The sequence below is a fragment of the Buteo buteo genome, chromosome 3 (genome assembly GCF_964188355.1).
Source record: "Buteo buteo chromosome 3, bButBut1.hap1.1, whole genome shotgun sequence".
Lineage (NCBI taxonomy): Eukaryota > Metazoa > Chordata > Aves > Accipitriformes > Accipitridae > Buteo > Buteo buteo.
Window position 1 is genome coordinate 55,766,302 of NC_134173.1, and position 25,540 is coordinate 55,791,841.

The window sequence follows — 25,540 nt, forward strand, 5'->3', positions numbered from 1 at the left end:
CATAGGGACAGCTGTGTGAAGCAGGTGTGAGGAGAGCGTAAGGTAAAATGTCAAAACATACCAAAAGAGGAGCTGGTGCTAAATTAGTGTTTGAAGTAGGGATACAGGTGTTCTTACTAGTTTTCCTATTCAGTGGTGAGAATGGCTGGATTTGGCTGCAGTAGATTTGCTCTGATACCTGCTCAATTTTTAAACACATTATGAATATGTATTTAGAAATTGTTTCAGAATGTTTCCTGAGTGACGTAGTTCTGTTATACTGAAGGAATGCTGAGTTTTTATAGATCCTTGTGGTAATAGACACTTCAGTCAATCACTTGCTATGTTCTTCGGATACAATCTTAATTATATAAATATACCTTTCTCATCTTTCATATTCTCATTTAGCTGTGATTAATTTATTAGTCCTTTATAGTATTGACAAAATTTTCAAGGATAGGTAAGTAAATTGAATGTTTTTGACAATGTCAACCTCTAGCCTTTATATAAAATGCCTTGCATGTCATTATGAGACCATCTTTATTGTAATACCCCTCAGATGTTAGATTTCTTAGGTATTTAGCTTACCTATTCTACTGCTTGTGGATCCTTGACTTTTGACCTTCAGGAAATATTCCTAACCAGTAGGTAATACCTTTGCACTTAACTGGATATTTGTTGTGGCACAGTTGTGCATAAAGTAAAATTAAAAACTGTTTTCAAAATTGCCGGAATCAACACTTCTGGAAACAAAACATCTTTTAATTGCTAACTGGTGATCACAAAAGAAATCCTGGAGATTAAATGTAATGATGCATCAGTGAATCAAAGAGACATGAGCAAAAACATATTTCAGGCAAAAGGCAAGCCAAGAAGAAGCAGCAAGGCTTACATAGTAGAGTATGAATGGGCTTGTTTGCTCAGGGAGACAGAGTACAAATCCTTGCTTAGTTTGTGCAAAAAGATTTCATTTTTTCAGAATTCTGCCTCTTGATGTAATTTCTTTTTTTAATAGATGAGTTTTCATTTTTTAAAGAGTCACTGTAGGTCTCCTTTCATATGGTAGAATGTGTGTTTTGCTCAAACAGAATCTTGCATAGAAGGTAAAATACTTTCTTAGTCTGTGTCACCACTCCTGTTCAAAATAAGCAGTACAGCAATCTAATTTTTTGTCAGCATTTCATTGTAGGCCTTAAGGACAGCTGACCACACATATTTTTAAGTAAAGCAAAACAAAACAAAAAGTGAGGGGTCCTTAAATAAACATAATTCTACTTCTGTTGGCATTTGCATTTTGATTGTATCAAACTATATTTAATTGTTGTTTTTATTTTTCAGAAGTATCGCAGTGTGTCAGTGGGGGCTGAAGAATATATTTATGAACAAACAAGGTATGGCATAAGCTTTGAAATGCGTTGACTGGTATCATGTAGGAATGTATGGAGGAGAGGCTGCCTGTTTCCACTTCCCACCCTCTCTTTCATCACCCTGGGGCACCTACACGGCTCCCTTGATGCTTCCCAGCATCACTCTCCCCTTCGTCTCCTGCGCATGTTAGCTTTCATATCTGACAGTTTATATCTTCATCTGTTATCTTTCTTCAGCATTGTTTTAAGTTAGTAACTCCTCTGAAGCCCCCCCAGAGATATGTGAGATTAAAACTGTTAAGAGAGGTCCCCCAGGTAGCAAGGGAAAACTTTGACAGCCAGGTCATGGAAAAATCTTCTCCACCTTTCAGGATGGCAGGGTGCACAAGTCAGATGTCCAGAATGGTTGAACTGGCTCCACCAACCTTATGGAATTCCCATCTTCATTTTTGCCTTCTGTTTTCTAGTTGCTCCTGGCACGTTTTCTGGGAAACCCTCTGTCTTTTTACACTGCTTGTTGTGGTACTTCATGTTTACCTATAAAATAATACAAACGAAGTATCTGTTACAAACCATGTAAAAAACCCTAAGAATCCCAAAAAGTTTTTTAGAATGTTTCAAAAATTGAAGTTTGAAATTAATAGTGTCCTCCCTAAGCACAGAAAAATGCATGCATAGAATGGGCAAACACTGCAGAGTCACTTCAACTAATAAGGACTATGATCAGTTAAGTTTATAAGCTGACGCTTCATTTCATGCTTGTGAATAGCTCTGTTTGTATCTGAGAGATTGCTCTCACTTTGGAAATAGGAACATGCCTACATATCATATTTTTCCTGGAGTAGGCATATGACTGCTTCTGTAGTGGAGGTTCCTTACAGCTTGATCTTTTTTCTGAGGAATATTAAAATAATCATTAACTGCAGTGAGCTCCAAAGTGAGTCATTATATAGGCAGTATATATGAAACATATTTAGCAAAGACTGCTCACTTGCTACTCTGGATATTTATAAAATTGAATCCTGAAGCATCAGTATTGTTAAGAATTCTCAAACATTCTTTCATACTGTGGCCCAGGTCCATGTTAGAACAAAACCTTCAAATGCACACTAAGAAAAATGAAATACATCTTTCCTGGGCATTACCTGGAAGTGATAGGTGCTCAGAAATGAGAACTTCAGATTGAAAAAAAGAAGCGGTGAATATGAAAGTAATTTGAAGCCTGATAGAAGATCCCTTAATGACTACACAGGGCTTTAGTTGAGACTCCTGGTGAGATTCAGAATAGTATAATCATTTGAGTGACTGCAATAAGTTTTAAGGGTAATAGTAATCCTCCTGCTATAGGGCACACTTTGATTGCCAGCTGGGATCAAGAAGAAAATTCCCAGGTGGTACCACACAGAGACTGCAAAATTGGCCAGGTGCAGTGTGTCTGGGATTTACATTTTTTGATGTCTTTCTGAAACATACAAAATGCCAGGAAACAGAAGACCAGACCGTGGCAGAGTGTAGGCAGCTCTGTTAAGACACTGTGTGTCTGACTTTGGTTCATCCTAAGCCCTTCTCAGCACACATCCTCATTAGGGTTTCTGTCTGGCGGGAGGTTTTGAGGTGCGTCTCCCAGGGCACTCAGTGTGCTTTGGTATGTGTCACACAGCTGTCTTGCAGCGTGCAACCTGCAGTCCCTTCATGTGACACTAAGCCAGAAGATGTGCCCCCACCACTAACGATTGGCAGTCAATCCATAGGACAAGCATATACAGCAGGATGGGTGCTGGGTCTGCAGCACCGGTGGTTCTTGCTCTTCCAGTCCGCTCGGACAGGGACGTACAGCTTGCCAGTGTCAACAGAGCCTCTGCTCCCCTTGCACAGAGGACAGAGGGACTGCAGCAGTGCACACCATGGTGGGCATCAGCGGAGGGGATCACAGTCCCCTTCATGCCGCCTTTCACTGTGCTCGAGAGCCTTCGTGTCGGCAGCAGCTGTGTTGTTGGGAGGTGCTGGTACTGCCATCTGTGGTTTGGATAGGTATAGGTTAGTGTTGGCTTTTTACCTTAGTTTTGCTTTGATTTGTAACTTTTAAGCAACTAGAAAAATGACTGGATTTCCATTTATAAGCTAAGAAACACTTAGAAATTGTCTTCATTTGACTGAATGATTGATACTAAGCTAAATAATTGGTACTCAACTGTCTGAAACTTCTTCCTTTGGATGGAAAGACAGTGGATCAGGTTATTTTTTTTCTTCTACCTTCTTTTCAAGTGGGGATTTAAATATTGTTATTATTCATGCATTTTAGTGATTTTTTTTTTTTCCCCATTGGATAGTTAAAAATGTTTTTGTCTTCCCCTTATTTCCATATTGCTATGGCAGTGTTATGATGATCCAGAGTATTTGCTTGAACGAGAAATTTTAGGGTACACTGGTGTTTTGGACCAACATATTAATCCTTTTGGTTCTAATTCACCACTGCTTGAATACTTAGCTGAATTAGGACCTTTGTGAAAATGCTTCCCCTGTATCTCCAATTTGTGAGGACATCCTGCAAGTGACTCCTTGCATTAAGCTTCCTGTGGTGACCAAATGCAGTTTGATGAGAAGGTTTATTCTGCAAGGTTAACATTATTTTTCATTTAAGAGAATATGAGGAGCTGCAGGCATATTTTTATTGGATTATTGTTCAAGCCCGTTGTTGGAAGAGGCGGCTGGAAGAGGCTCTGTGAGAACTGTGTTCAGCTAACAGTTCAATAGTTAATGGAGCTTTAACTTTTCATGGTTTGAGAACTGCTTTAAAGGTGGAAAGTTCTCCTGTGAAGGGGAGGGTCTTTTCTAAAATCTAACTTCCAACACAAGAGCAAACTATCTTTTTCTCTAATTTTTGTCTTTTTCTAAAGGGAGGTTACTCGATTGCAGATATAACTAAATGTAGGTACTTTGTTCTGTCTGATTAATTTTGAAAAGAAGGCTTGTAAAAACCTTGGCTGCATGTTGTCTTTAAACAAATGAACCTACTGTCCCTTCTAGTTGTATTCCTTTTCTCCAGCGTGCTGAAAGTAGCAGTTGGACTTTCCAGTCTGTGTCCATCTTTTGCAGCCAGTTTTATTCTGGGTTTTGGCTTTTTTTTTTGTTTTAGGGTTTTTTTTTTTTTTTATTTCTCTTTCTGTGACACTTCTAAGTTTAAATGTCTGTGGAGGTAGCTGATTTTCTGCAAATCATACTGAATTCCCCCCTGGTATTTGACACTCTCACTGTGGGGTACATAGTCTTGTACTTCATGATGGTTCTTTTCAGAGAAAGTAGAGATGTAGCCTTTGATGCAAGAGACTTACAGTCCAGATAGTTTTATGCTTGACTGTCAGATCTGATGAACTTGAAAGAAGAAAATGCATTTTTAAATACCTGTGTGATGTTTTCCTGGAATTTTATTATTAGTGTCTTATGCCTTGCTTATACAATGCATGAAATACATAATAAATGGGGACAAAGAGAAGAGGAGAAAGTTATATGGTTTTTGTTGGTGTTTTTCTCCCTGTCTTTTCAGCAGCACTTTTCAGTATACGCTAGAAGCTACCAAATCTCTGCGTCAAAAGCAAGGGGAGGGGCCCATGACCTACTTGAACAAAGGACAGTTCTACGCCATCACCCTGAGCGAGACGGGGGACAACAAATGTTTCCGGCATCCCATCAGCAAAGTCAGGGTATAGTCCAATTTCTTTCCTAGAGGGGAAAGGAGTTCTGCAGATAAATGTAGTTGTGGTTGGTTGGTTTTTAATAATTTTTCTTCTCGTGAGAGAGGACAGAGCAAGCTTACCCTTATGCCCAATGTAAAGGTGGGAGAGTAATAATGATGATGGTCTCAAATATTTCTGGGGCCATTTTTTTCAAAGTGTGATCTTACAAGTTAATTATATACGTATCTGCTGCAGTTAATGGTTTGGCAGAATAGTAATTGCCCAGATATTGCACTTGACATTGGTGAACTTATCATTGCCATAATTGAAGAAAAAAATCAGAGAGCTGCTACATCTACTATATAAGTCCATCTTGACTCACTCTTGCACTTCAGGGGATGCTTTCTAGTGCATTTCAGATAAAATGTGGAGAGTTGAAGCCATCCTTTGTGGCATAAATTTTAAACCACTCACATCATATAAGTGTGAGCTTTCACTTGATATTCACCCAGAAGTATGACCAAATGGATGATTTCCATCTTAGATTCCATGGGTAGAACTGGAGCTTGGGTATTCAGCAACATCTGCCTGGTGAACAGGCCTCCTGATTTTCCTGGTAATATTTTTGAGTAAGCAAATCCTAACCCAGTAACCGTGGAATGAATAACAAGCCTCAAAGTTGTTGCCCTGGAAATTTCACCCTGAAGCTGGAAGGGCTGCATATGTATGAGGCTGCAAAAGTGTTTCCATCCAAATAAATGTACTCTAAAATCGTAATGACTTTAATCGTAGGAACCAATGAAAGTCAACACGAGCAATGAAGCAGACAACAACTATATGTTTCTATCATACATGAAGTTTAGGGAGACTCTTTGGAAAGAGAGGCAATGATTTGTAAACCTGAATAACAGTTAATTTTTAGCCTGGTTTCCTAAGGACATGAGGCTGATGATGGCGTTTTGTTGTTGGCTGAAGCTGATGTAAGACTTCTATGCTGCTGAAAAGTCTCTCTCCCTGCCACCCACCCATTCCTTCCCCCTTTGTGCTGCCAGCTCTAGCACTTACACAGCTGAAAGAGGAGTCAGGAGCTCACTGGTCTCGCTGAAAACCAGTCCTCCTAAGTCTGATTCACTGCACAGCCAAATGGGTTTTGAAGCTGTGGCAGCAGAAGGGTGGACATTGTAAAGGAGAGATGAGACCATTTCTTTTGGAGGACCTACAGTTTACAGAAGATTTTGAAACCAAATGCAACCTTCACGATCATGTTCTGTTTGCCAGGCCCCCAGCCAAACAACTGTTGAATTTATTGCCAATTCCATCCAAACCTGACAGAGGGTCAAGAGGTTTTGAAGGTATTAAGTGTACAAGTTCCATGTAAATGCTTCATAGAGGAAAAAGATTAATGCTGTCCTTGGTGGAAAAGCTACAGTCTGCGCTGCCAGTTCTGGTTAGTGCATCAGCTGGCCAGCTAGCACATACCTGATGGCCAACCAGTATGCATATGCATAACTCAGGACTCATCCACAGCATGTACTGCCTTGTGCTCATGCAGTAGCTAGACATGGAAGAAGCAGTGACGACGTTTGGCTTTTATAGGTGGAATGGAGAAGGTCAGAGACCATGTGAAGGGTTATGGTGGTGAACATGAATCAGTCGTGATCCAGCTCCTCGGCTTCTGAAACAGCTTGTTGGTGTTTTATGACCTTTGTGACTCAGGGTTAAAGGAAGAACGGAAACAAAAGAGGATATTTAAAAGTGAATTTTTTTCCCTCTGTGATTTCTATTCACTTCAGTTTACCTAGTATGAGCATTTTTCATTGTTTTGTGTTTTTGTTTTGCTTGCCTACAGCAGGCCTTTTTTAAAAAGCCTTTGTTACTTATGTGAAGTTTTGCATAAAGTTTCAATCTGTTTCCTTTGAATCACATAGTTTAACAAAGGGAATTCAGAACTTGAACTGAAAAGCTCACCAAATCCCAGTAAATAGTCACACTGAGTTTGTTATTAAATACACGTATGCAAGAGTCCTGCTCCTGAGAAGGGTATCTGGACTATGTACGCTAAAACTGAAATGTCCTGCCTTTAGCCAGTAAGCCTAAGCTTCGTAACAACATATCCCTTTACAGTGTAATGTCATCTTCCAGAGTGACAAGGAATCTGAACTCCAACACTTGGACTGGACTTGGATCAGTATTGGAATTGGGGATCCTCTGACTTTGAAATGACCACTTTTTACTTAAGCCAACTTAGACTTCTTAAATCTAAGAATATGATTAAATTTTATATGGACTATCAAGAATATAATCCCAGGCCCTGCATTATTTAGAACTACTTTTTTTCTGCCCTGAGATTTTAAATGCATTGCAATATTGGACTGGAATAAAAAACAGCAATCTTCTGCAACCCAAGTACTGGGGGAGGGTGGTGACTGGATCAGCTTTAGAGGCGTATGGGAGATTAAAATTTTTGTGTTTCTGACTGTTAATTACATGTTAACTAATGCAAGTTCTGTTGATTTCCTTAGAGCGTGGTCATGGTTGTTTTCAGTGAGGATAAAAACAGAGATGAACAGCTGAAATACTGGAAATACTGGCATTCTCGGCAGCACACAGCTAAGCAGAGGGTCCTTGACATCGGTGAGTGTAAGAGGATCTCCAAATGTTTCAGGGAAGATTGCACAATGTGGAAATCTCTTGTACCTTGCATAGGGACGTGGCGGGATACATTGGCAATGGCCCCAAGCCTTGTACCACAGTTTTTAGCAATGGCTCATCCCTGCTAGGACTGGGCTATGGGGTCTATGAAGCATGACGGAGATCATGCAGAAGGAATGGTCCTCAGTAGTCGCAAAGAAGAGCTGCCCCTTGCATGTGTACTTAATGGTTTTCCACCTTCTGCTGCTGGGAAGTCAAGGTCTGCACCTCCTCAGGAGTGGTAGAGTGTTTGTTTCCTTTAGTTTTTCAAAGGCTGATCCACTCTTTGATCCAGTAACAGTGGCAGCCCACATAACAGTTATGTTAGCTGATCTGATGTGTAAGCGCAGCCTGAGAGTGAAGATGCCATCATTATGGTGACTGCAAAGGAGCGCACAGGACTCCTACGCCCCCAGTTTTTGAGTCTTCTCCGTGTCAGTGAGAAGTGAGGGAGAAGCAAGCTCTGGTGTGCTATCCTGAGAGGCCTGTTTACCGTTCGTCCCATCTAAGGTATTTACAAGCCCATTTCAGCCATAACTGCCCTATCCACATGCTTGGGAGATTTTAGCGGAGGAAGAACACGTACCTGCTGCCAAGGAGCCTGAAGTTGAAATCTGTGGGAGTGTCTAGACATCAAGCGCTTCTCCCCTCCCACGTGCAGTTTACACATGCAGCCATCTGCAGCAGATTCATTCCAGTCAAAGGAGTCGGCGAGACCAAAGCAGACAAAGTCTATCTTGTTTTGACCGCCTGAGGGAACCAAACCATTGAATGGCAGGAATGAGAGGGGGCAGAGAGGAGGGAGAAAAAAAAGCAGGGTTACTTGGAGAGAGTACTGCAAGACTTCAGGGGTGATTGAACAGGGTGATCAGGGAATCGGTTCCTAAGTGGTCTTACTCATGCCTTTTGACTTTCAAATGCTGCACCCTCCACTGAGGCCGGCATTAGTTAAAGTCAAGTGTATTTGGTCAAAGCAGCTCTTTCTGAATCTCCTCTCTGCCTCTTGTCTTATCCTGATAGCTCTGACTGAACTGTTTCCCCAGCTGCTTTTTTTTTTTTTTTTTTTTTTTTTTTTGGCCTTTGGGGTAGTTAAGGCAGTAAAACCTCCACCCCAGACCAAATGACTCCTATCATGACACGTTAAAAGAGCAAGTATGCAACATCACAGCTATTTCTGAAGGCTGCCTGTTTTTTTGTGCTAGTCCCTACAAGCTTGCAGTGCTAACGCTCATGCCTCCGAAGGTATGTGCTGAGGAGCTTGTTCCATTGCAGTGCCAACACCCTCCAACTCCACCGCACTTGTGGTGTACTGGCACATTTCAGTCCCCTTACCCGAACGAGTCAGCTTACAATACATGTTTGTAAAATGGCGCTCTGCAAAACAAGTGCTGTGCATGAGCTGTGTGTTTATCTGTGTTAAAGTGAATGTCTTTTGTGTTTCCATTAGTTTGAGATTAAATAGGTCTGTGCTGACTTTTGAGGCACTCTGGCGCTTATTTTTTATTTGGACTGCAAACATGAGCAAAGCCTAGTGTAGTAAGACTTACTGATATAGCACTCCCTGTCAGATGTAAGAACTGTAAGGGCACAGTTCACCTTAGTGTTTTCAGAAGAAAGACCTAGATGTTGCTCAGTAGTGTTTTCTTGAGAACAGCTGAAATATGGCCTTAGCTTTTACCAAGTACCATACTTCTGAAGTACATTTCATTTTCTTTGGGACTTACATTGTGGATATTGGGCTTATTATGGCAGAATGGCTCCCAGCTACATTTCCCATACAAGCATCAAGCTGCGTTTAGCAAAATCTTCCAGTTTTATCATCAGATGATCTAACTGAGCAACTTCATCCAAATTTGAAGTTGGCCCTGCTTTGCGTAGGAGTAGGGTAGGAGTTGAACCAGATAACCTCCAGGGGTCCCTTCCAAGCTAAATTATTGTGTGGCTCTATGAAGATTTCCCTTTACAATAAAAATTCACATCCTCGAAGGGCTTCTGTAAAGGAATGCTGAGTTAGCATCCAGGTCCTGTGTAGTTAACAGAGAGAATTAGGTGTCTATGAGGGAGATTAGCAAATGCCAGGATACACCATGGAGAACCATTTAAACAGGCAGTGAGAGAAGCTTGCCAAGGACAGGGGTGTGTATCAGATTTGTCCCATCTTCAGGGCATGGTCTGCCAATCTGCTGGTAGCCCCACTTTTATTTTGGATTTCACTCCCAACTATGAACAGTATTTAGAGGGTTAATGATGTATTAGGCTCCTTTAAAACTATCTGTGAATAGCCATAAATCTGTGTAACCTGTTCCATAGATGTTTATGATGATTAATATTATTTTACGTTAATGTTTGTAGCGTATGTTTAACATCTGTGAAACCTTTTGAATTGTTTATGAATGCACTTTTAATCTAGAGCATGACTTGGTCCACAGCAGGCAGAAAATCAAATGAATTTGGGATGTTTCAATTCTGGGGTCCAGTTATTCAGCCCTGACATAGGTGACTACTCTGCTTGTGCTGCTTTCCGTGGTGGCACGGGTCTGTCTGCCTGCCTTCTGGCCTGCAGTTGTATTCTGGAGGTCAGAGGAAATAGAGTGACTTGTTGCTGCACTCCAGACATGCAGGGGTCACTGCTTTAATTTGTTTTGTGTACTGGCTGGTGAACCTCCTGGGAGGAAGGATGGTTGAATGCATTAGATGCAGTACTGGGTCTGAAGATTTATTGATATTAATAGGACAAGCATGTACTTACATGTAAGCAAGTCCTCAGTGCTTCAGGAATAAACTCAAGGACTCGACACTTATTAAGCAAGAAGGAAAGGTGTTTTCCAGAATTTAGGCTATGTGCTGTTATAGATTTTTCTGAAGAAGGAGAGAGTCACTTTCACTGTTTTTTAGCAGGAGTGAGGAAAAAAAAAGCTGACTTTTCCACAATGCTGTGCAGTGACATTGGATCACTAGCTTTTTCTTTTAAAATATTGTCAAATAAAGAATACAATACTAGATTGCAGCAGATATTGGTTATTTAGACTCAGTACCATAATTCGACAAATACTGGAACAGGTTCAAACATGGACATAAAGAGTTGGTGTGGAAGCTTTAGATTGGGCTTATTTGTGCTCCAGAGTCTTGCCCATATTTTTTTGCAGGATAGTTTGTATTATTTATGTGCACAATACAAAAACTACTACAATAATATGTAATGCATGCAAATGACTAGTGTTTAGTGTTGAAATTTGCCATTGTTTAATATGTAGTTTACCCAACAAAAGAGGAAATAATTCCTATAGAGCCATGTTCTTGCATATCGAAAAAACCCTAATTTTCTATTTCTGGTAACTCACAGCAGCTGAAGAGGAAAAATAGTAGTCAGACTAACAACTTTCAAATATCCTTTGATGTAAAAGCTTTCTTAATCAACTGGGGATCCTTCTTTAATTATCTGTACATTGAGGGGAATAGGATGTACTTCTGCTTTTAAACAGCATGTCACATAGACATTCCATGAGATTTGTGTATGGCAATTAAGGAAGCGGAGGCATGTGTTGGGGGAGGGGAAGGGTTGGTGGGATACAAGGTTCTGACAGCCTTTTGGGAGAAAACATGTGTCTTTACAAGACATCTTGTTCATATCTTTCCAAAGTGCACCTACACAGCACGCCCATATGCAGCAGTCAGTTGCACTTTCTGGTGAATCATAAATTTAAGGGGTGGGTGGATGTGTGCACATGCATATTAAACTACTTATGTGTCTTCTAATTCTTCTCATTTGCATTCCTACACTGAATTTAGATAGTGAAGCCAATGACTACAGTTAGAAAGGAGATCTGAGTTCATGACGGGAATGAAAAGCCTGCCAGCCCTCTCAAACACCATATTCACTTGCTGCATCACCAAATATCTTGTGCTGTTCCTATGGTCAGAACAATCAATTTTTACTGTATCCAAAGTCATTCATGTATCCCAGGCACACAGTTTCACTTTCCCAGTGAAATGCCAATATCCCTGCATTTCAGATGAGAGAAAAGTATACTGATTGCACATCTCAAATGTTAAATAAATCTTACTGCAGTGGTTTTGTTATAAATTATTTTAAAACAATTATTACCTATAAATTATTTCTTTGGGACCAATAGTTTCTTTTCAGAAGGGCAAAGGAAAAGAATATTGAAACCATTTGAGGGTCTTATTTATAGAATACAAACCCATCCTTTTGCTGTAAGTGATTACAAAGCTAAGAATCAGCATGCTTCTGAAGCACAGATTTGGGCATATTTAGATCAAGATTGCTGCATGACGTAATCTCAGCCCTCTGGCACTGAGTCCAATTACAGCCATTACAGCCCTGGAGGGATTCTAAGGAAATGTGTATGTCCCAGAGAGAGTTGATGCATTTGTGTGAAGAATTTGGAAGTTCCTTTAATCAAGCAGATATTACCTCGTTACAAGCCTGGTCTTTCTCTTAATCTGTCATCAAAAAGAAGAAACTGTGTTAATCTCGCTGGCAAAGGGAGAGAAAAACTGGGCTTGTTCCTCTCTTCAATTATAAAGAAGACCTGAAAGTTGTCTGTTTGACATGGTTTGCCCTTACTGTTTTTTTGGGGGGGGGGGGGGGGGCGTGGGGACTGGGGGCTGGGTCATCTTTGAAATTTAGACTTCCTCCCTCTTGCTTTGCATTCCTTCTGAAATGCTAGTTTATTGATAGTATTAACAGCCCTTTGGAAAGAAGTGAGAAGAGGGTGCGGATTTTGTAGTCGGACAATTTAAAAATACTTTATGTTTGTTTGTTTGCTATTTTAGTATCATACACACTTTGAAGAAAGGATCTTCGTGTTTTTGGTTCTTCATTCTGTGGGGTTTTTTTTGTTTTTTTTTTTTTTTTTTTTAAATAGAGATCCAGCATCCAGTGCAGTAATTCCTGGGAAAGTTGAAACAGCTGGGCAAGGAATGTACACTACTGATTATTTCCTCCAATGATAGCGCTTAGGTTTTTAGAAAGCTTCTTTAGGATTTACCATAATGTCATTTATTTATGTTTCAATAGCTTTTAGTTAATTTTCCAGTTTTGGCTGTTCTTTGGCCAAGCTAATGAATACACCCGCTCATTCCCACTACAGTCACACTGATACCTTTTTGAGAGCAAGCATTAATTTGCAAGAACATTCGCTAGTGATGTACTATGCATAAGACTTAAGTTGCAGTATATTACCTCTTTGCAATTAAGCTTATTAATAATTCAACATAAACAATACAAGAGGTAGTTTTGATGCATTAGAGAAGCCAGCTGAAAAAGCAAAGATGTATTACGAATTGTAAAGGAGAAAATTCAAACCTTTTTCATGAGTCTTTTGTTTGTTATTTCTTACAGCTGATTACAAGGAGAGTTTTAATACCATTGGGAATATTGAAGAAATCGCATTCAATGCTGTGTCCTTTACTTGGGATGTCAATGAGGAGGCAAAGGTGAGGAAAAGCTGTGCAGATGGTATCCCTTTATAAGTACCATCCATCCTTAGTCACTGTTCCACTTCTCTCCTTTTTAACAAATAATAAGAAGGCTAGGTGGAGGTGAGAGAGCTTGATCTCTGCAAAGCCAGGCAAACCGTGGTCTTTCACTGACCCCAGGGATTCTGGCCATCCGTAAAAGGCAAGATGGTATGTAACAGCTGTTGGGATGATATTGCATTCACACCTGTATCACTGACAAATAGAGATGTACTTCTGAGGAAAGCCTGCAGGGCTCTCACAGTGTAATTTCTTAGTTGTGGCCTCTCAGTGATGCTCCATTTAAAATATGCCCAGCCTGAGAAACAGTAAAAGTTTTTTTTCCCACTTGCAAAGTCAGTGTAGGACACAAGATGAATGTTTTCTTTCTCTAAATTATCAGCTTCCTTTCTACACTATTAACATCTCCAATAATCAATATTCTGTAAGGTAGACTATGCCTTCCCTTGTGTTGGTGCCATTATTTTTTATAGTGCTACACAGACTGTCCTTGCAATTGGGAATGAACGTATTTTTGAGGACTGTTTTTGAGGTGTGATGCATTCATTCTTTCTTTCCTTTCTTGTGTTTTTTGGTGGGGTTTTTTGGGGTTTTTTTTGGGGGGTTTTTTTCAGCAGTCAGGTACTTTCAAACATGGGGTTTTGCATTTGGGGATGTGACTGCTACAGTGGACCTATAAACCAGGACAGCAGTGCAGCTTAACAAGTTTCTTATAGATAAGTTTATCCAAAGGGTGGCAGAGTGTTTCAGCTGCGCAGACTTGTGTAGGGGAAATTAAAAGCTGCCGGTAATTGTAAGAAGAAGTTGGCCCCTGGAAAGCAAACAACAAGGGAAATAGGCTGTGTAAAATGAGCAGGGAGTATTGCAGGACTCTTGGGGATGTAGAAATAATAGACAGCAAACGCTGTTGAGCTTAGCAAATCCTGATACTGTTTTCATGTTGAATACAAAATGCCCAATGTTCAAGTAACGCTAAGGATTTTGCAAATACAGAGACATCTTCATGCACAATTCCCCACTGCCTTTCTAACCACATTAGAGAGATTGTATCGAGTGAGTGAGTCCTGTGAGAGATTGCATCGAGCATGAAGTGGTAGCGTTAACACTCACTGTCCTTGCTTCCTGACTGAAGGTGCTGAGGTTTGTAGTAACAGGGATTTTCATCTCTTCACATTTTAAAAGAAGAGAGCGGTAAAGAAAAGACAATAGTTCTGAAAACCGCCTAGCTCTTTCAAAAGCTGGCCTTGGTAAACAGAGTTGTACTTGGCCCAGTTGCTAATGGTGCTATATTTACTCATGTAATGATTACATTCTCACTGCCCTAGATATTCCCCTATTACATCATTCCATTCCATAATACAGCAGTGTGTTGTCCTCTGCAGTCACAAGAGATGACCACACAACAGTTGTGTGCATGTGATCATTATGCAAGCAAATATAGATTTGGGATCTCCAGCATGATGGACTTTCCTAAGGACCTTTACAGAAGCACTGCCAGGGCTATAGAGCATGACAGTCTCGTCCCACCGGCAGCTACCAGCCCCTTTGCCAGGGCTGGCAGTTCTTTAACACATTTGCATTTGCAGCTGCAAGCCAGATTTAGCAAGACACCATGTTGATCTAGCAGCAAGAGGGTCACATTCACTAATGTCAGGTGTTATCCTCGGGCATTTTGTTCTAATCTCACACCATTCACATTGCTCTTGCCTTGGGTACCAGAACATTAACAGCACAGGTCTCACAATGATCACTGGAAATACAACATAGTAAGATTTTAGAATAATGACTCTCTTATTGTTGCTGGATTAAAAAAGTGTCAGGAGTGAAATTTAAGAAAGCCGCTTGTATTTCTGCAGGAAGTAGTCATTAAAATGTAAATTGGCTTATTTATTTTGGGGAGTAGTTATCAAATATTTGATCATTTCGGAGCTTGAACTGCAAATGTATTGATAAAAGTAAGAGGTTTCATAACATGCTTTGGTACTGGGTTATCAAGCATAAATCGGGTTGTACCTGAAAGCTTATCACCGTGCTCTGAAGTGTTTTCCCTCCACGCACACGTGTACGTGTACCCACATGCTTGCTCTTGTTGGAGAGTCTAATACAATAACCAGCTGCGCTGGGTCTGGGGATTCCCATAGGATGTCCCTGCAGTGTTTGAAAGCTGTGGACTCTGAGGCACGTCACTGAAGGCTGTGTTTTTTCTCCAGCAATTACCTCATCCAAGAGAGATGAAGAATTTCAAGGCCTAATTACAGACTGTCTTTTCTTAAGCTTTTTGAACGATGATCTTTCAACTGGCTCCATTGTTTCTGCTCACTGTTGTTTTCCCTTTTCACCACAATTTCAAGATTAAAACTTAACTTCACAGGCACAAAGACCTTTCTCTTCCGAGTCAGACAAAAGCGGCACAGAGCAGTTCTTTCCAGGGCCTCTGAGATATGATGTGATGAAGCGCTCTACTGGCCCGGGGAGAAATAAAGAAAACAGACCGGGTGTTGGAAGTGCATGGTGGAGCGATCTTGAAAAATCAAACAGAAGCAGCAGAAATCACCTAACCAAAAATCACCTAATCAAATATCCCTGTCTCTCCTGGGAGACTAAATCCCACATCTAGGAAGACTTATCTGGAGCATCAGATTTCTCACTTTCCTGCTCCACCTGGAGGGCAGCTGATTTAAAGCCAGATTTCCCCTCCCACACGCAAGCAGAGCAGTACCCTCCTGCTGGAAGCCCTTCAGGGTGAGGGTATAACAGCGTGGGTGTGACAGCCAGAATCTGCCTGCTAACAGTGAGCCTGCTAAGGGTTTGTCAGGCAGCATCTCGATTGGATCTTAACGTGGCAGAAACAGGCGTTCAGAGAGTACAGGCAGAGGCCTCTTTATCGCCTCAGTAACGTGAAGGAACTGGGGTGCAGGCCCTAGCTCCCCATGCTCAGTCCCTCGTCTTCCGACTGCTGCTTGGCAGAACAAGCCAGTGGAAGAGGGAATCTTGTACGGCTCGTGTTGAGCTGTGGAATGATCTCGCCATTGCTGTCCGTGGCCTAAGGGAACAGCACCAAAGTCAGAAACACCATGCCGCTAGCGTTTCCGCTGCTGTATCTGGTCGACAACAGCAGTCCCCTTGCCTTCTGGCAGAGCAGAGTTGGGCCTGGCACATCCTTACTTTTTTCCAGAACGACATCCTTTTCTGCTGGGGTCGTTGTCTAGAGGTCGCCATGGGGCTTGTGGTTCAGAGCAGGATACAGAGAAATGAGAGGAAGGGTCTACAGCCATGTCAAACTCTTCCTTATGCTTCCTTGAGACAAAAATACTGTGCAGTATTTAAGCAGAGGTGGGAAGCGAGGGACACCTTTTGTACAGTCCATCTTAATTTCACTCCCATAGTTACTTCTATGTATAAATATGCAACATTTATGGGCAAGGTGATTTGTTGGCTCCCTTTGGTTGAACCTGAATGCTATGTTTGGTATTTTTAAAGGAGGTCTTTAAAAAAAAGGTGAGAAAACAAACAACAATTAACAAGAACTGGCTGACTTTTTAACGATCTTTTAAAAGTCTTTTTATGATATGCTAGGAGGTGGGTAGTTGCCTTGCTGTTGCCCCACAGAAGATTTTGCTGCAGCCTCTGGCTGGTTGACAAGAGTTCTAATGAAGGCTTCTGAACAGAGAGCTCAGTTTCATTTTTGATAGATGTACATCTGCCTGCTTACAGTCTTATTGCTGAGAGAAGTTAGTTTGCAAGAAAGACAATTAAGAACCAGAACTCTTCTGGTGAAAGGAGAATATCTTTGTCATAAATCATACCAACTCTTTGAGATATGCCTTTTGTCGGATTAATACTTTGCTAATTTAAAATGGTTAGGATGATGTTACTTCTGAAATAATACATTAGTTGTATATTTTTATGGAAATTACTTTTTAACCTTAAATTCAAAGGTGTGACTTCAGTGAACAGTTGCTAAAGAAAAATGCCACCTTAAAGCAGACAAAAACTACTTTCAGTGGTATCAAGAAATTAGTGATTTCTGCTAAGCACTGCAACTTGAGCATGTGGTAAACAGACTTGTTGGCGGATATGTTATTCAGGCAGGTGCTGGCACACGCTTTTTGGTGTGTACAGTAGTTGTGTGCTGTGCAGTTGTTGTGTATACTTGCATGCAATCATTGTCCTGCTATATTTAACTGAAATGTAGATCTTTAATCCAAAGCATGCTGAAGCTTCTGGGAACCTTTCCAGTTATTTAATGAGTTTTGGCATAGCCCATACAGTAATAAACTTTTTTCAATGAGTGAGTGATTTGCAGGATTAGGTTCTTAGATATTGTGGGCTGAAGTGAGCTATGATTCCAGTGGGTACAATGATAAAATCAAGCTTATAGAGCTGCACAGTCTCTAGCAGTGATTTGTATTGTGACAATCCATATTTCTTTAACATCGCTAGTGATACTTCGGACAGGCTTTGACTAGTATAAGAATTATTTTGTTCTTAATTATTAATTTCCTTCCTAAGTTACATCAAATTTCATTTAATTAGGGAGGAAATTAATATTTTCTCTACTCTCAAAATTTAAAGGTTGAAGGAAAAGATACTTCATTTGGGGGAGTTAGTACCAGAAACGATGTAGGATTAAACTTGACAGCTGCTTTAAACCATGTTCGTGTGTGCAGGCATGCATATGTGTATTTATGCCAGGCATGCACACACACATGTATATATTAAAGAAGAGTTAACCTGTGGCTGCAATTAATGTTGAAATTTCAGTCTATACAAATGGCTTGGTAAGTATGTATCTGGGATTCAAGGCAAATGGCATTTTTATGTAGTTGCTGGGGTGTGGTATGGTTTGAGGAAGCTTCAAAAGAGTAGTGTAAACATTTGGTGGAGACATTTGTATTGAAATAAAACAAAGGCCTTACCTTTGTAAGGGATTTATAAGGTAAATGGCTGGCAGGAGAAACTATAAAACTATACTTTTTGTGTATACGAGGAATGATGGGATTGATGTTAGTCATTTGAGAGACAAGCCATTTAACTCTTTGTTGCTACAGTCTGGAGGGACGAACCCTTTTAAAACAGGATTTTGTAAAGACCTGTCACCCAGGCATAGATTCTATGTATTGTCAGTAGAGAAATTGGCTTTAAGTTTCTGATTTTGTGCTGTAACACACTCTTCCCTCCCTTCTGCCCTTGGCTCTTTCTGAGACGATGGGATCCAGAAACGTAAATAGTAATAAAAGGCTTCTATTAGAAGTTTCGTAACTGTAGACCTTTAAAGTGTATAAGCTGAGACCGCAGCAGGAGTCATGTTGGCTGGATTAAATGATAAAAGGGGAAATGCATTTCTGAGCCTTGCTTTCTCCTAAGGCAGGTTACTGTGTTTGTGTCTTGTACATCACTAATTGTGCTGCAGTATTTAACAAACAGTCAGTAATTCACATAATAACAGCTACACTGTAGAGCAGCGCCTTCCCCAAAAGAGAGTGATTTTTCTAGACATGCGCTATAACAAACAGAAGAGTTGTCGTTATCTTAGGCCACTTTTGAAAGTTTCTCAGGCACCAAATGTTTCTCCAAATTAGTTTTGCATTGCCAATGGCATGCCTGAGCTGGAGACTAGATGGGTGGAACTCTGTCATTAATTGTTCTAATCTAAGATATGCTGACATTAAAAAAAAAAGACATCACTATAACGACAACCCAAATGTGTTCCTGATAGCAAAACATTGCTAAAATCCAGTTTGCATGCACAAAAAAAAAAGTTTGTAAATGAATTCAGGTACAGCCATAGTCACATCTATTAAAATAGTTCTAAGTCAAGTGTAGACAGGGGCCTGGGGACAAAAAAGCAGTGATGTCTACTCCTGCTGCTGTCATTTCTACTTAAGTCTGCATTTTCTAACCGTGTAACTCTACTATGCAAGAGACCAGGGCAAGGAGGATCTTAAACCTGGGTGTCTTCTAAGAGAGGTAGAGCAGGAGTTCATCTTTTCGTGGCTGCCTGTGGGGTTGTTTTGCTCGTTGTCTCATTGAGAGTTGGAGTACCTGCATTACGGACAGGAGCTGCAAAGGAGGGAAAGATGAAGATTGTAAAGGGCAAAGCAGGCTGTGCTTGGATAGGTGGGTGAAATCATTGCTGCTCAGAGCAGGCTGCATTCCTCGGCCACTGCTTCGGGGAGGCGAAGATTTCTGGTCAGAGCAGGGGCAGAGTGATGGGCACTGTGCAAAGGGTTCCCCAGGTCCTGTTCACCACAGCAGCCTCCTGCACCACAGTGTTAAAACTGGTGCAAATCTTCAGTCATGCAAAGAACCCCCTCCCCAAATCAACTCAAGTACAGAACTTATGCCCTCTTCTCCTTCCTTCTGCACACCCCCTGTGTTTTACAAATCCAAAGTCAGTGTTGTGCTTTACAGGAAAGCTAATAGAAGATTGTGTGGAGACAGAAAGTTTTCCCAAAAATGAATGATCTGTGTTAATTCGAATCCATCTGTCTATCTTTGAGGTGCAAATGGTATGACAGAAAGTATAGTATACTTCATGCACATGAACATACAGTCATTGCTCCTCAGAGAGCTCCTGATGTACTACAGTGTCAGGACAAGGATATTGAATCTTACAGCATCAATCTATTATTCATGCTGAATAATCTGTTATTGCTGTATGGGGACTCTTGAAATGATAAAGTCTGTCTTCCCCTACTCTGCTTTGTGTTTCTGGAGGCAGTGGAAGAGATGACACACAGTGTGTGTAGCTGATTAAGGTGGAAGAAGATCTTTTTTTACTTCTCAGCAGAGTGTGCAGCAAAGGTGGTAGATGCACAAACTGCTGGGTAGACGCAAAGCCTGCACATACCCTCTCACATTTTAATGTACAATTTGGAAAACTCCTATGCAGAAGTATGGGCTAAAATAAAGCAAGACCAGATTCTGGTTTATGCCAGACCGGATTCCACTGCTCTGTATTCACACACACTTTAAAGCATTGCCCTGACACTGTAAAGGAGTCTCAAGGCAAATGAAAATTCAGGCTGTCATATTTCAAAGGCATATGCACCCGAATCCACACTTACCTTTGGAGCTGGAGAGACCAAGTTGTAATTTGAAACAGAAATAACACTATCAGCTTCAAAATCAGAGTTTCACCTAGGGCCCTTCCCCGCCTCCCTCCTCTGCCCGCAGTTAAAGTTCAACTATTTCATTTGTAAATGCAGCTCTCTGATACAATCAGAAGCAGAACTGCGGAGGGGCCATTAGCTCAGTCAGGCAAACAAGCTGCTCTAGGTCCATCGTAAAAAAAACCGACTGTAATGTTAACTTCTGCCATTAGGGTAAAGTATGCCCCCAGCAGCCCTACCGGAGCCTGTCTTTATTCTCAGCTGCCTTTCTCTTAGGGATGTTGCATTCTGGTCACTCAAACTGTTTTTTCCCCTGCTCGTGGATGGAGGAGGGGTTCCTTCATGCTCTCCCTTCCTGAACCCTTCCAGACCCCAGGGAGTGCGGGGACCCAGGGGTGAGGTGTGCATCAGGCCTGTTTGAGATCTCCTCCTTCCCGAGTGTGCTCTTTCTGCTGGAACAGGTTTCACATCCTCCTGGTTCAGGAAATACGTACTGATGGTTTTCTCTGTCCTTTTCCTTGGTTCACAGTTTTGGGGTTGGTTTGTTTGTTTGTTTGTTGTTGCTCTTTAAACTGGGGAAAAGTGAAAAGTAGAATCAGGTTAATACATAATTGGCCCAAATTACTATGTAATGCACATATTCCTCACTGGGAAGAAAATTGGATTTTTAATCCAGTTTCATCTCTCAAGTTTCATGCACTCTATCCTGACTAAAAGATATCAGTGATGTTTCAGTTCACAATGCTTGCTTTGCATTAGAATAGTCCTCGGGAGACTTGGTGGTGGGCAGCCCTTATCCCGGGTCCTGTACAAGCACATGGCAGATGAGCCACACCTTGTCCCATGGCACCGATGGGGATTAGAGGGCAGGAGATGACTAGTGGCTATCAACAGACGTAAGTGGGTGGTAGAAGGAAAGCACTGAGATGGATTTCTGAAGCAAAGGCAGGCAGGGGGCTTGTCAGGAGCTGAAGGCAAAGTCCAGTTGTGTGGATGCTACATGGCAAAGGGGACTTTTGACAAGAGTTAGGGAGTAGTTTTGTAAATGTTTGAGAAACTCCTTCCCAGTTTGAAAGACAGGGTGAGGTGCAGTTTTGAAGTTGAAGAAAGACAGTGAAGGACCCTTAAAGTGAAGATCAGGAGTATGTGTTGATGGGATGGAGGAAGGGCTACTGCTGATGAGAATGTGAAGAGAATTTGTAAAATGAAAAAAAGGGTAGGATTTATCTTTGGCCACACTGAATTTAAATTGTGAGCTGTCAGAAGAACAAGCCAGACCAAAAGACAGCTGGAAAGGACGATGCAAGATCATCTTGCTATGTCTATATTAACAAATAGTACAAACATACAGAGCAGGTTTGTAGAGTGAAACAAGTCAGGGCTAAAGACCTGACATCCATGTGAGGCACATTTTAGGCGTTTTTATCTCAGATGATCTTTAGTCGTTTCACATGGACTGAGCAACCATTAGCAGCTGGAGCGTGGGAGGTGTGCTCCTAGGACGCATCTTCTGGTCCAAAAAGAATCCAGCTCGTGCACTCTGAGCTCTCTGGTATGAACCAAAGCACGGTAAGTTGGGACAATCAGATGATTCACCTCAAATGTGAGCTCTGATCCAGGCTGAAGCAGCAATACACACTTTAAAGGTTTGTCCTTCTTCCCAGCATGAGAGTATCTTTGCTGGACTTAGGACGGAAGTGGAGAATAAATGTGTGAATTGCCAGAGCGTGGATCATAGCTGCGTTAATTTTTTTTTTTTTTGGGGAGGGGGTATCTGCTTTTATTTTCCCACTTGTTGTCATGTGTTTCTGGAATTTTAGTAGTTATTCGCACCACATTTTAAAAGTAATCTTTCTGGCACACAGATTTTCATAACAGTGAATTGCTTGAGCACAGACTTCTCCTCGCAAAAAGGAGTAAAAGGGCTTCCTTTGATGATTCAGATTGATACATACAGCTACAACAACCGCAGCAATAAACCCATCCACCGAGCCTACTGCCAGATCAAGGTGTTTTGTGACAAGGTAAGTGGAAAGCACAGTTACCACGGATAGAGGAGGAAACTTGTTAGACAGTTTATTATTGCTGTATTTTAGACATAATTAAATGTTTTTTCTTTCCCTAAAGAATTGTGTTTCATGGTAGAATTTGGACCAGCTATGTCATAAATCTAACAGATTATCATGTAATTATTTTACTGCTTTGCAGCCTTTTTGGCCCTGATTCCTCAGCTTGTGAGCAATAGTGGGACTGTTTAAGGACAGCATGTTATAGGTCACGATACACGAATATCAAAAAAAAGTCACAGGAAATACAAACTTAAAGATCTCTACTTGGAAGGTCAGTGCTGACCATAGGCTCACGCAAGTGCCAGTCTGATGATGTTATCCCTTCTGTCTCTAACAGCCAGGATAGGTAAAGTGTAAACTTTGTGGAGAGGTCTCTGACAGGAAATGCACCTTTCAGTAAAGGCCTGCTAAGCGTTCTTTCATGATACTGGAAAACACAGAGTCCCAATGATGCAGCTGATGTTTTTTCCCCTCCCATTTGATTACAAGCTGTTATTTTGGAAGCTTCAATGAGAACTTCTATGTTGCTAGGATTTTCTTATTAAAAGTTAAGTAAACTACAAAAATATATTAGCCATTAGTTCAGTAACTACTTTTTTTTTTTTGTGCTCACTCCCTCTTTTGCAAAATTTTGTTATTTTACAATGCATTTCCCTACTCCTTTGTGGGAACTGGTAAGATTTTTCAGCACCAAAACATAGATCATGCCTTAGTGAGTCTGATAGTGTCATGGTCAGCTGTATATATCACCAAGTAGAAACAGTTGCTCAGAAATGTTACGTCAGTGATGATTTTTAGATGTGAGCATGACCATGTTTCAGTCGTGTTTAACACCTGCCAGCTGATGACTTTATTCCTGTTGGGAAAGATATTCCAGGGGGGAGCTGATGCCTGGATTCTAGTCAAGGTTCAGGGATTCAGGAGCCTACATCTATTTTAAGTGACTCAGAAATTTATCCAAATTAGTCTTGCCATCTTACAGGTGGGAATAGAAAAGCAAAAGGCCATGCCCCAGGCAATACGTAGCATTAACTTTTTAATGGAAAGGGTAAGAGTTCAACTGTTCCAGGTCTCTGTGCTGCTGCTCCTTCCCCTTTTTCAGTTCTTTCCCCTGTTGCTGTCTTGACAACGGGATCTTGAGGGCTAATCAGTGAGTTGTGTTAGTGGAGCTAAAACTTTGAAAGTAATTAATGTAAATGTATGCACTGAGGTCTTCTTGCAAGTCAAAATGTTATGCTTTTAATTTTAACTTTGAATGTCAAATATTTAGAGATTTGAAGCTACAGCTGGATGTTAAAAGCTCCATAAATATCAAAGTAACAAGTCGTTTTCATCTACTTGTTTTTGAAAAGCAATTAGAAAACTCTGAATTATTTTTAAAAAGGAAGGAAATTCAGAGCACAAACTCATCAAGAGTGACCTGTAGACACAACTGGTAGAGATTTTGAATAATACATGTTCATTGCATCTGTTGGATTAATTGGCATTTCAGATATCCAGACTAGAAAGTAGGAAATGAACGCTGAGTCTTTCAATCAAGACCATCTCAAAGTAGAAGAAAAGATCACAGGGGTAGTTAAAGCATTATTCACATCAAAACTATATTGAAAGTGGGAACTGGAGGGCTCAAGGGTATTAATAATGGGGTTTATATCTGTATAATATAAATGTATACACGCATACTTGCACACAGAGCTTTTTAACTTAATGCAGGGATGTAAATGAGTTGAATGAATGAAAATGAATGAAAATTATCGAGGTCAATTCACATGACAGTTTGTGCTAATTGGCACTTGGAAAGAGACTGAGGCCTGCTTCTCCCCTCACTTAATGCTGCTATATCTTTACCGACATCCGTTTGCCACGGTGCTTTTGTAAGTAAATAAATGGTTGGAGAATTTCCACTTGCTGGTGGCTCTGAGAGAATTCGTTGTGCTCAGAGGAAAGTAGCTGGTGGGGCTGGGTACCCTCATGTTCCCAAGATGCCAAAATAAAACCCTGGCACTGGTTAAGGCAGTGCTAAATGGAGGGTCCTAGCTCAGTCTCTCTTGGGACTCTGAGACTCGCCCTCTAGTGACAAAGACAGGGTTTGCTGCCTGTTTGGGGAAAGGCCGTGAAGCTGAGGCAATTAACTGCCCACTTCTTTGTCAGGATCAATTAAAGAAGTATTATGGGGCCATTTTAAAAAATCAGCAAAGAATAATTTTTATACATTTTAAAAGTGAATTGCACCATTATGCCCCAATCTGACAACCCCAAAGAGAAGCTGATGAGAAAAGTGCCTGATTTATTAACAATCATCTGGATCAGAGGAACTGCACAGTAAATTCCTCCCGCCTAAGTGCTGAAATGTATCTTAGTTTGAAACGTGGAAGAAAAAATGTTTCTGTGCCTGTCAGCGGTCCTATAAATGCTTTTTCTGCAGTGATGGTACGTCTTTAGGACCAGTAGATGTGTTTGTATATTAACTTAGATAATAAATCAGAGGTAGAGGTGCCCAGTCTTTAACAAAAACATTTGCTGATAAATTAATGTACTCCAGCTGAATATAGCATAGCTGTTGTGGAAAGAGTATCCCTGAAGAAATAAAACTGCATTTAGCTAAGTGGTACATATTATATATATTTTAGTATTTACTCAGGCAGTTGCTTAAATTTAGTTTTCATTTACATATAAACTAGAGAGCAACACCAACTTGGATCCAATGTGTGCTTTTTGACATAAATGTATGGAGATAAAGGCTGCAAAGGTTGTAATCGTGTGCTTGCTCCCTATTCATTCTCCAATCTTTTGTCCGTATTTATCTTCCAGTAGGCAATCTTCAAAGCAACTGTTACAGTGCACATCTTGTTTTCTCAGTGCTAATTCTCTCTGCCCTTGCAGTCTTTTTATCATGTGCAGATCACTGATGCTGCATTATGATAAGAGAATATAATTTTTATTCCTTAAGTAGGTTGTCAGGGAAACTTGCTACCAGGCCTATTTATATTTATATATTGCAAGATGCTTTAGCCACTGTGGATGAAGGAACTGGGGATTCAGAGATATTTTGATTTTCTGTATGTGATTAGCTTTGCTGAAAAGAAGCAGAAGCATTTGACTTGGCAAACACCATAACATTGTTCCAAAATCAAGTAAATTAA

General features: G+C 40.8%; 1 protein-coding gene across 6 annotated transcripts in view; it reads left to right on the top strand.

The window, feature by feature from the left end:
- Positions 1-25,540, top strand: part of GRHL2 (grainyhead like transcription factor 2) — a 66,632-nt gene that overhangs the window by 20,501 nt on the left and 20,591 nt on the right. For 5 of the 6 annotated variants that reach the window (XM_075023716.1, XM_075023718.1, XM_075023713.1 and 2 more), the window contains exons 5-9: positions 1,318-1,370; positions 4,891-5,047; positions 7,543-7,654; positions 13,077-13,171; positions 22,194-22,352. In XM_075023716.1, coding sequence (XP_074879817.1) covers positions 1,318-1,370; positions 4,891-5,047; positions 7,543-7,654; positions 13,077-13,171; positions 22,194-22,352 — 576 coding nt within the window. The remainder of the gene's footprint in view (positions 1-1,317; positions 1,371-4,890; positions 5,048-7,542; positions 7,655-13,076; positions 13,172-22,193; positions 22,353-25,540) is intronic. The other variant, XM_075023714.1, reaches the window with a different exon arrangement.